Source organism: Lissotriton vulgaris, chromosome 3_1 (genome assembly GCF_964263255.1).
Source record: "Lissotriton vulgaris chromosome 3_1, aLisVul1.2, whole genome shotgun sequence".
In the NCBI taxonomy this organism is placed as follows: Eukaryota; Metazoa; Chordata; class Amphibia; order Caudata; family Salamandridae; genus Lissotriton; species Lissotriton vulgaris.
This window is the reverse complement of record NC_141689.1, coordinates 1,812,038,912-1,812,051,579: the sequence shown is the minus strand read 5'-3', so window position 1 is coordinate 1,812,051,579 and position 12,668 is coordinate 1,812,038,912. Positions and strand designations below refer to the sequence as shown.

At 52.5% G+C, this 12,668-nt stretch overlaps 1 protein-coding gene across 1 annotated transcript in view; it reads left to right on the top strand.

The window, feature by feature from the left end:
- Window positions 1-12,668, top strand: part of OTUD4 (OTU deubiquitinase 4) — a 577,225-nt gene that overhangs the window by 206,923 nt on the left and 357,634 nt on the right. Inside the window, exon 7 of the mRNA XM_086962254.1 lies at window positions 12,286-12,430. Within this exon, the coding sequence (XP_086818380.1) occupies window positions 12,286-12,430 (145 nt within the window). The remainder of the gene's footprint in view (window positions 1-12,285; window positions 12,431-12,668) is intronic.

Below are 12,668 nucleotides of genomic sequence, written 5' to 3'. Positions count from 1 at the left end.
ATACTATTGGAGGAAAGGGTAACCGTGATGCAATTCTTCGTTTCTGAAAAACTTGGCACCATGACATACTTGCCAGTTATGATCTGTTCACGAAGGAGCTGGGAAAACTTTTCGTCAAAAATTAAATAATTTGGTTCCTTTCTTTAAAGCATGAGGAATTTGGAGGTACATGAAGTTGGGAGTTGGGTACAGCATTCCTCACCCTTAATGATTTCTGTTAATGTTCTGCTTCTATTTGCTGTATCTGATAGTAACGTAGAATTATCCCCAGGCGTGAGACTGGATCCGGAAAACGTTTCTGCCACAGCACTCCTGCGCGCCAGGGGGACGGCACCACGTGACTCCGCCCTGACGTCAGCCGCGTTTGTGACGTCAGCGAGGATATATAAGTCCCACCCTGGTGCGCCTTCGTCCGTTTTTTCTCTTTCTGCGTGCAACGCGGATCCGGATTGTGTCCTGGCCTGTTTTAAGGCCTTCTCCTTTTCACGCTTTGGCGTTACGTGGAACAGTGTGCGAATGCTTTCGGGTTTCAAAACGTGTAACTTCTGTACACGTCCCATGTCGGCGATGGACCCTCACCCTGGGTGAGCACCACAACTAGGAGAGTTGCAACGCCTGCCAGCACCTCAAGCCTGAATCACGGCGGGAGCGCCGGATGAAGTTGCTGTCGGCGCGCTTGTCCAGGTCCGTGTGTCCCAGCATCTGTCCCCTACCTCGGAGGCAAGGAGCCGCCAGTTTCCTCTGTAGAATCTCCTTCCGCCGGCTCACCGGCTGGTAGATCCTTCAGTTTGTGTCCGAGGCCCTGTCCTCCTGCCGCTGTGGACGCCGGCTCCCCCGTCGCCTCCCTACCCACTGTTTCCCGACGCGGAGGCGACTAGGGCCCTAATGACAGCCTACGCTGCTGCGCTGCAGACTTCTTTGGCCCTTCCTCCACCCCGTGAGACGGGTCCCTTGCCTTGGGCAGGGACTTCCACGGAGTCACCGGCAGGCTCTGGCGCTGAAGGTTTTGGTTTCAGTTCGTAGGAGGGTGGTGTCGTCGAGGTGTAGTCCTCCGGGGTTCCCCTGTTCAGCACCTAGCGTCACTGCCTAGCCGCAAATCCCTTCGGAGCACCCTGTGGTATTGCAGGTGATCGCCGGGACTCCAGGCTTGTCCCCCTTGATCCTCTGGGCAGGAGGCTGCCTCACCAGAGGTTGAGCCGGCGCAGGGAGCCCTCCTCCCCGGCTCCGGCAGAGTCGCGGGTGGAGACTGGGATCTGGGGCGTCTTCCCGAGTCCCTCTCGGTCCTCGATGTGGGTGGCTGCCCCGTCTGAGGTCGAGCCGGTGCCTATTCGGCGCCGCGCCTTCGCCGTTGGCCTCGCACCATTCTCCTGGAGAGCACGTGGTGGCAGGAGTCGGCCCGGCGCCACGGAGGCCCATTCCGGCACCGGTTGTCGCCGATCAGGTGCCAATGGCGGACTCCACAGAGCCGTGACAGCGTTTGGTTCTGGATACGTCTCCTGAGGTCCCTTCTCCAGAGGCCTGTCATCTGTTGGTGTGTTCCTTCCTGGAGACAGGGCGCCATGTTGTTGCCTTTTCACCGGCATCTTCCAGGGAAGGCTCTTTGCCGTCCCCATGACCTAAATCCCCGAACCCTTCTTTTCGTGGCTCGCGGTTGGTTTCTCCACCAGCCTCTCCGCCCTCCCCTGGGGCCCCTCAGGTTTCCCATTCCTCTGTGGATCCTCCTGTATTGCTGCTCCCCCCCTGGACTTGGGGATGGGCGGCTCAGTCTGCAACAGTCACCCACGGAGGAGTTACTTTCCCCTCCGCGGCGCCCTACTGCGGCCAGTGTTGCCTTTGTTTGGGCTATTTCCACGGCTGCTGGTATTCTGAGGATGGGTGAACCTGCCACTCCATTCCCTACAGACAACTTCTTGGAGATTCTCCACCAGGGCTCTGATGGACGGGAGTTGTTCCTTCCTTTTGAAGCGTTGCTCCATAATTCTCTTATGGGTGCATGGGGGCGCCCTGCCACAGGCGATCTGGTGCCTCAGGAGATCCGGTGCCTCAGGCCCTGCTGCATCGCCATCGTCCTGCTCCGCACGACCCGGTCTGTCTTTTTTTCCACCCTTCTACTCAAAGCGCTCTACTGCGAAATGCCTTTCCGTGTTTGCCTATGGTATTGTTTCCTCCATCTCGGGAGGCCCAGTGGTTAGATTCATGGGGACGTAATGTCTTTGCTTCTTCCAGTGCTGCCTTGCGAGCGCTTAACACTTTGTGTGTGTTGACCAGGGCTACTTCCAGCCTGGGGGTTTCTGTGGAGTCCCTTCTTTCTCTCATGAGGGTGCCTGTGCTGATCTGCGGGGCCATGTGTTTTTGATGGTAGAGAGTTGGCCGCTTTTATTCTTCGTGCGGCTTTGGATGTTGTCGATGCTCTCCGTCGCCATGCTTGGCTACGCGATACTCTCTGTCCTGAAAATATTACAGAGCGTCTGGCCGACCTCCCTTTTGACGGGGTCCTGCTGTTTAATACTCATGCAGACTCAATCAATCAAGACATTTGTAAAGTGCGCTACTCTTCCGTGAGAGTCTCAAGGCGCCGGGGTGGGGGGTGCTGCTACTGCTCGAACAGCCAGGTCTTGAGTAGTCTCCTGAAGGTTATTAGGTCTTCGGTCTGCTGTAGGAGGATGGGGAGGGTGTTCCAGGACTTGGGGGCGAGGTAAGAGAATGATCTGCCGTTTGGTGGTTGCTCTCCTGATGCGGGGGACGGTGATGAGGGCGGCGGAGCGGAGCTGGCGGTTCGGGGTTGTAAGGGTTGCTGTTGCTAGGGTAGTGAGCAATGAGGCAAGGTCACAAAGGAAGAGTGAAGTATTACTGGGGTTTTATTGTTTATAAAGAGGAATCAAAGGCTGTAGGTCTGCGTGTAGCTCCTTCTTCTTTTCTAACAGGACTTCCCAGGTAGATGTCAGGTGGAAGGTCTTCTCACTCGTAAGGGCGTTATACGGAAATGAAAAGAGAAAGAATACGCCACATTACTGGACTGCACTATTTATCTGATATGAGTGAGGGGCGGGGAAAGGACGTGAGGGGGATCACCAGGGACCATCACCGGTTGCTGTGTTTCCTTAACGTGTGTGTGGCACTCTAGGCGCTCCCGTCCCTTATCCACCCAGCCGCCCTCTACCCGTTCCCTCCCTCTGAGTGAAAGAGGCCCTGTATACGAGCCCGTACCTTGCGATGCCACACTTCTCCAGGTGAAGTGTGGCTGGGCGGAGCGTGGTCCCGTTGGCCTCCCGGCTGTACTGCTGGCGGTTTCTCCTCGGGTCCTGCTTTGGTCTCCCACAGCAATCCGGCTCCGGTTTCCTTCCGTCCAGCGGCGAAGACGTCCGATGCTTCCTGCTCTGCTCCGGCGTTCGCGTCCGTCCGTTCGAAATCTCGCGCTATCAGCGCCGTCGAAAGTGACGGTTGGACATCAGGGGATGACGTCACTGTTGAAGGTCCCGCCTCCGGGAAAGCCCAGGCAGCCGTAGAAGGGTTGCGAACATCCTGTGTGTGCCGAGGTGGAAATGAAGAGGGACAAACATCAGCGGCAGAGTCGTGGCAGGTCGGAACCCCCTGACAGGGGTGTAGAAGGTAAGCAGTTTGTTGAGGTATGCTGGCCCGGTGTTGTGGAGAGCTTTGTGTGTGTGGGTGAGAATCTTGAAGGTGACCCTCTAGTTGATGGGAAGCCAGTGCCGGTCTCTCAGGTAGGGTGTGATGTGTCTGTGGCGAAGGATGTCGAGGATCAGACGGGCAGATGCATTCTGTATGCATTGCAGTTGTTTCAGTAGTTTGGCTGGGGCTCCCGTGTAGAGGGCGTTTCCGTAATCCAGTCTGCTGCTGACGAGGGCCTGGGTGACCGTTCTTTTGGTGTCAGTGGGGATCCACCTGTAGATCTTACGGAGGATGCGAAGGGTGTTGAAACAGGAGGATGAGATGGCGTTGACTTGCTTGGCCATGGAGAGTGTAGAGTCGAGGATGAATCCCAGGTTGCGAGCGTGGTTGGTGGGTCTTGGGGCTGCTCCCAGGGTGGTCGGCCACCTGGAGTCGTCCCAGGTCGAGGGTGGAACCGAGGATGAGAACCTCCGTCTTGTCAGAGTTCAGCTTCAGATGGCTGTTCTTCATCCATTCGGCGATGGCTTTCATACCTTCGTGGAGGTTGGTTTTGTCGAAGAGAGGGTCCTTGGGGAGTGAGAGGATCAGTTGTGTGTCGGCGTAGGAGATGATGTTGAGGTTGTGCCGTCTGGCGACGTGGGCGAGTGGGGCCATGTAGATGTTGAACAGCGTCAGGCTGAGGGAGGATAGGGTACACCGCAGATGATCTTGGTGGCTTTGGATAGGAAGGGAGGGAGGCGGACGCTTTGAGGTCTGCCGGAGAGGAAGGAGATGGTCCAGTCCAATGCTTTGCCTCGGATCCCTGCATCGTGGAGGCCGGTGCGTAGGGTGCGGTGGCAGACCGTATCGAAGGGGCTGACAGGCCCAGGAGAATGAGGGCCGCTGTCTCGCCAGTATCAAGCAGGGCCCTGATGTCATCGGTGGTGGTGATGAGGGCGATTTTGGTGCTGTAGTTGCTGCGGAACCCGGACTGGGACGGGTCCAGGATGTTGTTCTCCTCGGGTCAGCTGTTTGTTGACAGTTTTCTCGATGACCTTCGCTGGAAACGGGAGCAGGGAGATGGGCCGGAAGTTCTTGAGGTCCTTGTGGTCTGCTTTGGGTTTCTTGAGCAGGGCGTGTATCTCGGCGTGCTTCCAGCTCTCGGGGAAGGTCCCGGTCTCGAAGGAGATGTGGATGGCTTTGCGGAGGTGGGGTACGATGGTGACACTGCCTTTGTTGAAGATGCGGTGGGGGTACGGGTCTGACGGAGAGCCGGAGTGGATGGTGCTCATGATTTTGATGGTGTCATCGTCGTTGGTCCAGGTGAGAAGGGGGTCGCCGTGGGTGGCGGCCTTGGGGTCTGAGGTGTCGTTGGCGGTGGTGGACGCCTGGTTGTTGAAGCTGGCGTGCATGTTTGCGATTTTGCAGTGGATGAAGGAGGCCAGGGATTCACACAGGTCTTGCGAAGGTGGGATGTCGTTGGTGCTGGAGCTGGAGTTGGAGAGTTCCTTCACAATGTTGAAGAGCTCTTTGCTGTTGTGTGCGTTGTTGTCGAGGTGGTCCTTGAAGGAGGTCTTTTTGGTGGATCTGATCAGGTGATGGTGTTGGCGCATGGCGTTCTTGTGGGCTGCTTGGTTCTCTGGTGTCTGTTCATTGCGCCATTTCTTCTCCAGCTTTTGGCAGTTTTGCTTGGAGGTCAGCAGTGAACCAGCCGGCAGTCTTGTTGGTGCAGCTGTTGGAGGGATTCTTGATTGAGGCGAGGGTGTTGGCGCAGTCTTCGATCCAGCGTCGTCGGTGGGGTCTGTGGGTGGGCTTCGGGCGAGGGTGGTGTGTAGCTGATCTTCGGTGATTTTGCTCCATCAACGGCGGGGGATTTGTTGGGTGCAGTGGTGCGTGGTAGGCAGGGCTCGAGTCGGTACCACGCGGTTGGACGGCGTCTCCCCACTTATTTTACTGGGAGCTGGATAACTGGAGCAAATAGAGCCACATATTCACTCTTTGGCCTCTCTGGGGCCAGATCGGAGCTCATTCAGAATGCTGCTCACGCGCTGGCTTCTCTGATGCAATCGCATCTAAGAGGTGAGTGAGATGAGGCAATGAGTCTGATGGTGCAAGCCACTTTTCGTGACGTCACTTCCTGTCGTGACACCATCATCTCCCCACTTCTTTTTTTAGGACTTGTGCCCTGGTGGTAGGCTTCTCGAAGGTGAAGTGGACGCAGTGATGATCGGTCCAGTGGAGTTCGTGGTGTGGCTGAAGGGGATGTGGGAGCTTGCGGAGAAGATAGGATCAAACGTGTGTCCGGCGGAGTGGGTGGGAGTCGTGACGAGCTGTTTGAGTCTGAGGTTGTCGAGCAGGGTGGTGGAGTTGGTGTCATTGTTTTTCTCGAGGTGGAAGTTCAGGTCCTATAGGAGGATGTAGTCTGCCGTGGACGCAAGGGCGTGCGTGCTGACTAAGTCGGCGATGTAGTCGCTGAACTGTGCCCGTGGTCCAGGGGCCTGTAGATCAGAGTTCCCCTGAGGGTGGTGTTGGAATCAGTGTAGATCTGGAAGTGTATGTGTTCGGTGGTGTTGAGGGTGTTGTCAGAGTTGGTTGAGACCTTGAGGGTGGACTTGTGGATGATGGCGATTCCACCTTCTATTCCGTTGGTGCAGTCTCTGCAGATGATCTTGTAGCCGTCCGGGATGGCTATGGCGATGTTTGGTGCTGAGGAGTCGTTAATCCAGGTCTCTGTCAGGAAGGCAAAGTAAGGGGAGGATGTGTCGAGCAGGTCCCAGAGTTGGATGGCGTGTTTGCATGCGGAGTGGGTGTTCAGAAGTATGCATCTGAGGTTGTTGCAACCTGTCTTGTAGGTGTGTGTTCGTCTAGTGTTGAGTGCGTGGAGGGTGCTGGCATCGTAGCGGAGATGAGCGTTGTGGTGTTCGCGGGGGCCAGGGGTTATGGAGCTGGGTGCGGTCCAGGTGCGGACAGGCGCAGATTGGCTTGCCTTAGGCCACACAGCGGCCGCCATAAAGAGTGGAGGTGGGAGAGAGGATCAGCTTGGGAGGGAGGGAGCGTACGAATGGGAGCGGGGGGCGGGCCGCAGGGGACGCAGCGGTGGGAAGCGGGACCGTCGAGGGAACAGAGTGCAAAAAGCTGGCACAACCAGCAGGGGGAATGAAAGGAGGAGGAAAAAAGAAGCACAATAATAATCAGTTACAGAGCAAACAATAACAGTAAAACATGTAAAAAGCAAACCTAAGGCCTCGAACTCACAGCAGCAGCTGAGCTCAAGGCACTTGCACAGTCAGGTGGAGCTGCGCGGCGTGGGGAGCAACCTGCTTTGAAGCAGGGTAAAGGGTCGCTCCCTTCTCTGCGCAGCGGTCGCCATAAGAAGGGGAGGTGGGAGGGAGGAGCAGCTGGGAGGGGGGGAGCGGACGAATGGGAGCGGGGGCAGGGCCGCAGGGGCAGGAAGCGGCACCGGGGAGGGAACAGACGGCAAAAAGCGGGTACAACGAGCAGTGGGAATGAAAGGAGGAGGAAAAAATAAGCACAAAAATCAACAGTTACAGAGCAGGCAATAACAGTAAAACGGGCAAAAAGCAAACCTAAGGCCTCAAACTCACAGCAGCCGCTGGGCTCAAGACACGGGCACAGTCAGGTGGAGCTGCGCGGCGTGGGGAGCGACCTGCCTGGAAGCAGGTTCAAGGGTCACTCCGCCATTCAGCTTCTTGCGGGCTCCGTCCTCCTCCCCCTTCTCCTCCTCAGTAGGTTGTTTTACTTATCCTCTGGGTCTTTGGTGGGAGGTGTTATCCCACTTGCTTCTACTTTTGGGTTTTGGAGTGGCTGTTACACTTTCTGTGAGAGTTACTGTGCCCTTGGGGTCCTTGGTTAACCACTCTCTTTAGTTGGCTGCTGGTTCAGCCCCCTTTTTTTGGTGACGAGGTGTTTTGGCCGATTACTAAGCTATCTGTGGTTATTGTCGCAGGTCTTTGGTTTTGTCCTCTGATGCGGGATTGTTTTTTCCCTAAGAGTGGTTCCCATGCTTTCTTGGGACGTATCCTACCCTATGTGGGGTACATGTAGCTATTGTATAGCCCTGTCTTACGCTTGGAGGATGTGGGCTCCCCATTGCGGGTTCCTCGCCCATCCTGGTGTTGCTGCCTTATGATGGTGTGGTTTTTGATCTTTACTAGGGCATGGCTTGGCCGTCTGTGGTGTTATGCTGCGGTATTTTTTGCCCTTCGCCTGCCGTTTGCTCTGGTCCTGTGTCAGGTGTTTCCGAGGGAATAGTTTCCTGTGTGACGGCCTGGTCCGTCCTCCTTGTTTCTCCTCTTATCTTATAGCTGATCGCACTTCTTGTGGATCGGTTCTATCTAAAGCGGTCCTGTTTGGGGTTGTTCGGGACGTTTTCCCAGCCTTACCCTTGTTCTGAGCCCGACGTGGTCTGGGCGTTTAGTTTCGTGGTGCTTGTCAGTAGCTGCCCCACCTGCTCTTCTGTTCTGTCGCTGGAGACCTTGGCATGGGCCCTGGCGCTCCTGCTTCTTGTCCTGTGGGGTCATTGTGAGGTTACGTTCTTATTCTGCCTTATTGCTGAGGCGCTGTTTTGTCTTGTCTATTGACATCGAACTATGACAGGCTTGGCTGCCCTCTGCACTGGGTACGTTTTTCCAGGTGGAGGGCTTTGCTGCGCTTCTGCCTCTTCTCTTTGGAGTCTGTGGGTAGCTCTTCTCCCTCGGTACTCCCCTGTGTCGCCTGTACCATTGGGTCTTCCGGTGGAGGTTCCTGGTACGTTCACTGGGCTCGGGGTGTTCTGGCCTCCTTTGTATTGCCTTGTTTTTACCTGTTGATAAAGGCTGGATGGCCTCTTTGTCGTTCTAACACATCCCCTTGGGGCTGGTGTTCGTCCTCCATGCTGAGGTTCTCTTCTGCTTCGGGCCTGTGACTCCTCCCCTTTTGTTGTGGACTAGGTTTGTTTTTCCCTGTCCCCATGACTGGTCCCCTGTTGGGGGTCTTGAGCTCGTTTGAGCTGGAGAGGTCCTCTCGCAGACCCTCCTTCTGCGGGGCTATATAGTTAGGGTATCTATTCTACGTTAAGGAATCTGCGGCTAGTAGTCTCTATCAGATGTACGAGTTACTTACCTTCGGTAACAATGTATGTGGTAGAGACGATTCTAGCTGCAGATTCCTTCACGACCCGCCCTCCTCCCCGTTTCTGCGAGGACCCCTCTGGGTCTTCTGTACTCGCCTGCTTCAGGGCGATGGTCCTCTGCGGGTATCCCCTTTTTTTGACTCCCTCCCTAGGTGGATGCTCGCCTTGGTGTTGTTGTTGCTGTTCCATTCCTTCCCTTCTGGTATTTGGTGGGCGAATGCCTGGGTATTTGTGCGCCCATGCATTTGGTCTCCAATTTAAGGGTTGTTGTGCCGTGCTTCCTTGGGTTTGCTTGCACTTCTGACTCTTACAGTCCTTGGGGTGATTCCTCCTGGCTGGGTCTCGCCCCTCAGTTCGTTTGAGTCCCCTCCCCCCCTGCTGGTGTGGTTGGAGGATGACTTGCCACTGCTCTTCCATTCTGGCTTGTAACCCTTCTCTGTTCTGGGCGATGGTTGCAGACTTCTTTGTCTGCTGTGCCTTTTTTTCACATGCCTTCTGCCTCTAAGGAGGCTGTTATGTTGGTTACGACCTTGCTCACTGTAGCTGTGCTCTATTTTTTCATTCCATGACTTGGTGCCTTAGTACCTGGCACTATTCTGGATGGTGCTGTTCCTCCCCATTTGTTTCTTTCCCTTCTGTATAGCTGGATTTTCACACACAGTTCCAGTTTTGTTTGTGATGGCTCTGCGTTGTGGCACCGAAAGTTCTCCGAAGAAAACTGACGTAGGCGCGCCGGGGTGGGACTTATGTATCCTCGCTGACGTCACGAACGCAGGCGACTTCATGGCGCAGTCACATGGTGCCGTCCTCCCGGCGTGCAGGAGTGCTGTGGCAGAAAAGTTTTCCTGATCCAGTCTCACGCCTGGGGATAATTCTACGTTAAGGAATCTGCGGCTAGAATAGTCTCTGCCAGATACATTGTTACCAAAGGTAAGTAACTCGTACTTCTGTGAAGTTCTGTTTGCTTCTGCCAGACATTCACTTGGCAGTGTCACCAAAATGGAGCATAAAGAACCTACTCGATAAAGATGGTGCATAACCCCGGTTGAAGTTGATTTAATGTTGACTTTGTTCATTATTTTCATGTTATTGATTACCTTTTTTTTTCATCCGGGGTAATCTTTTCTCCTCTAGATCACTTTGGCACTAAGATGACCTGTTTTAGGTGCTCCCTAGTGGAGTACTTGACATTAGTGATTAAGGGTAGGGGATTAGGGCACACCCAGGATGTACATCACTAGTCTTAAATAAAATCGTCCCTCATCCCAGGCAATGAAAAGACCAGCAGTGGGCGGCAGTGATTTGGACCCCGTGTCTTTGTGGACTTAGGAGAGGGAGACTACAGTTCTCCTCTGTAAAACCCATTAATTGCCTAGGTTCCTTAGTGTTCTGACTACCACAAGCATGAATATGTTTTGTTTGTGTGAACATGGTAGTTTGGACAAAGTGGCGGTTTCACAAATGAGTGTAATTCCTTGCAAACTTGAACTTCTTTCAGGCAGAAATCTTGGATTGGTTTATTAAGTGGATCCGTTGAAGTTTTTCTGATGCCTTGTTTGTTGGTCAAGTATGCATCCAGGCTGCTGTTGACAGTTCCCTCTAGCCTGCCCTCCAATGCAACTGTGAATACCCTTGAAAGTGGCCATTTGACCTCTGCTTTGCTGAAGGACTCACATTTAAACAAATAATACACTTGATGATGCCTTGGGTTCTGCCAGGGCCAACACCTTTGGATAACCACTGGTCCCCTGAAAAGAGCATGATGTATTAACTCTGTCTTCAGAAAGCATACAATCCAGCTGAGATGGTTATGTATCAGGCCTGGGACTGCGCCCCCAAGGTTGGCATCTAGTCTGAAGGACCGGAATAAACACCTTATGCTATTGTGCTCTCAAGCTGGAGGAAGACCTGTGATACTGTGACTGAAACCATCCTGGGGACAAGTACCAAGTTCTATTTAAGACTGCCCCCAATATTCAGCATCTAATGGGGGCAAACACAAACTTTCAGGGCCTGTTGATGGTTACCTAAGACCTGTGAAGAGGATTGCCCTCTTGCGAACCAGACTAAGACCAAAGATCAACAGATAAGCATTAGCATCAACTTTGCCTTGCAAGCTTGCACACTTACACTGCGATCCGACAAATAGCCAGTAGTAATCCTTTCCTGGAGCTGGTGACAGACACAGCATCTTTAAACTAGGGTGTGTTGAGCATATGTGACTTAAGGGGTACAAGGTGCTTGTCTGTGTTCTCTCATGATTAAACTCCCATTGATGATCTGTGATTCGTATAGCTGTTTGTTTTATTTATTTTTGTTTTCTCTTTTAATGCCAGGACCTCTGGCTGGAAGTCCCAGATACGGCAACTAACTAAGAGCCTTTGGTTTCTGATTAATCATCTTTTTAAGATTTTGTGTCATCCCCGCTCTACAGTGTGGAGCCCAGCATAATCTGTGAAGAAACACTGTTGCAGTGAGTGCCCCCCAATCTGTGTGTGCCATACCGCCTCAGAATCTTGAATAAGCTGGTAGATTCTGAGATAAATTCAGGTGCCCTTTGGTTCCAACTGTGCAGTAGTGACCTACACTTAAGCTCTGCTTGGCATCCGGGAACCAGCACTGTGAGCTACTATGGCACTAAACTGGCCGTGCAATCTTTGTTTCCACCCCTGTGCCTGTCTCCATTACCTGAAGATCAGAGACTTCTGAGCACCAGGCAGACCTTGAATTCGCATTGTGCAGGGTGGCCCCTTTCGGTGGCAGCAGGATCCACTGTATTTATTTTATTCAACTTCGAGTTGGTGTTGGGAGCTCTTGCTTGAGTAGCAATGGCCAGCCCATCTTTGCTGTCCAGCAGTGCACAAACAGCGGTTGTGCTGGACCAATTCATTGATGGGACCCATAGATCAATAGCCCAGTTATCTTCAGGCACATGGATTGGACTTCGTGGCTCCAATCCAAGTAGAGTATTGCGGATATGATCATGATCATTGTCATACACTTACACTAACCTGTTTACTTACTAAGCAGTTACTCAAGTCATAGGATACTTTTAGTGAGGTGATACCTTAGATTCAGAAGGTGCTAGGACCTTTGAGCTTGTTTTGCCCTGCACTTTATGGTTATAAATACTCCTCTTCCTTATTAAGCTAATAACACTGAACATTGACATTTACCACGTGTTCTAACCCACAAGGTACCTGTCCCAAACCTCTACCAATTCCCCAGAGTAAACCTGAACTGTTTGCAGAAGCAGCCTTTGTTGGGCCAAGTATGCAGAGTTTTAGTTAACTTTAATATTGACTAATATTTTTAGTAGCAGTAAAACCAGAGCTCATTCTACATCCATGGCAGACAACTTTACTTACTAAACATAATGCCCAGTAGTTACTGGCTACCCCAGGTCTGACACATTAACACCCAGGCATGGCATAAGACCTATCATAAACTGGGGGTGGAGGCAGAAGTCCAATATGAAATGTGTACAGCTAATATTAAAAGTTAGTAGTTGTTAACTGAATCGTCATTTTATTTTTTGTTCCCAGCTATTCTTTATGAAATGCTGTATGAGAAGGTTTTGTCAACAGATGTGAGCAAAATCATTTTGGATCTGGTTGACACTGATGTAGCAAAGGAGCAGAGTATTGGCAGTGATGAAGATTCCGAATCTGATGCTGAAGATCCATGTCGGTAAGGACAATATCCAAGACATACAGTAAACATTTGTCAAGATTAATATAATTTATTATTTCTTATTTTTAATGGCTTTTCCCCTTTCTTCTTTTGTGTTTCTTGCTGGATAGTTTTTGTTTATTCTTTCATTTGGTGTTACTTAATTTTAGTATTTTCTCGGCCAACCTGTACCAGAATAACCAGTAATAAACTTTAATTTCATTGCTAACGTTTAGCATCTCTCCAACTCTCTGCA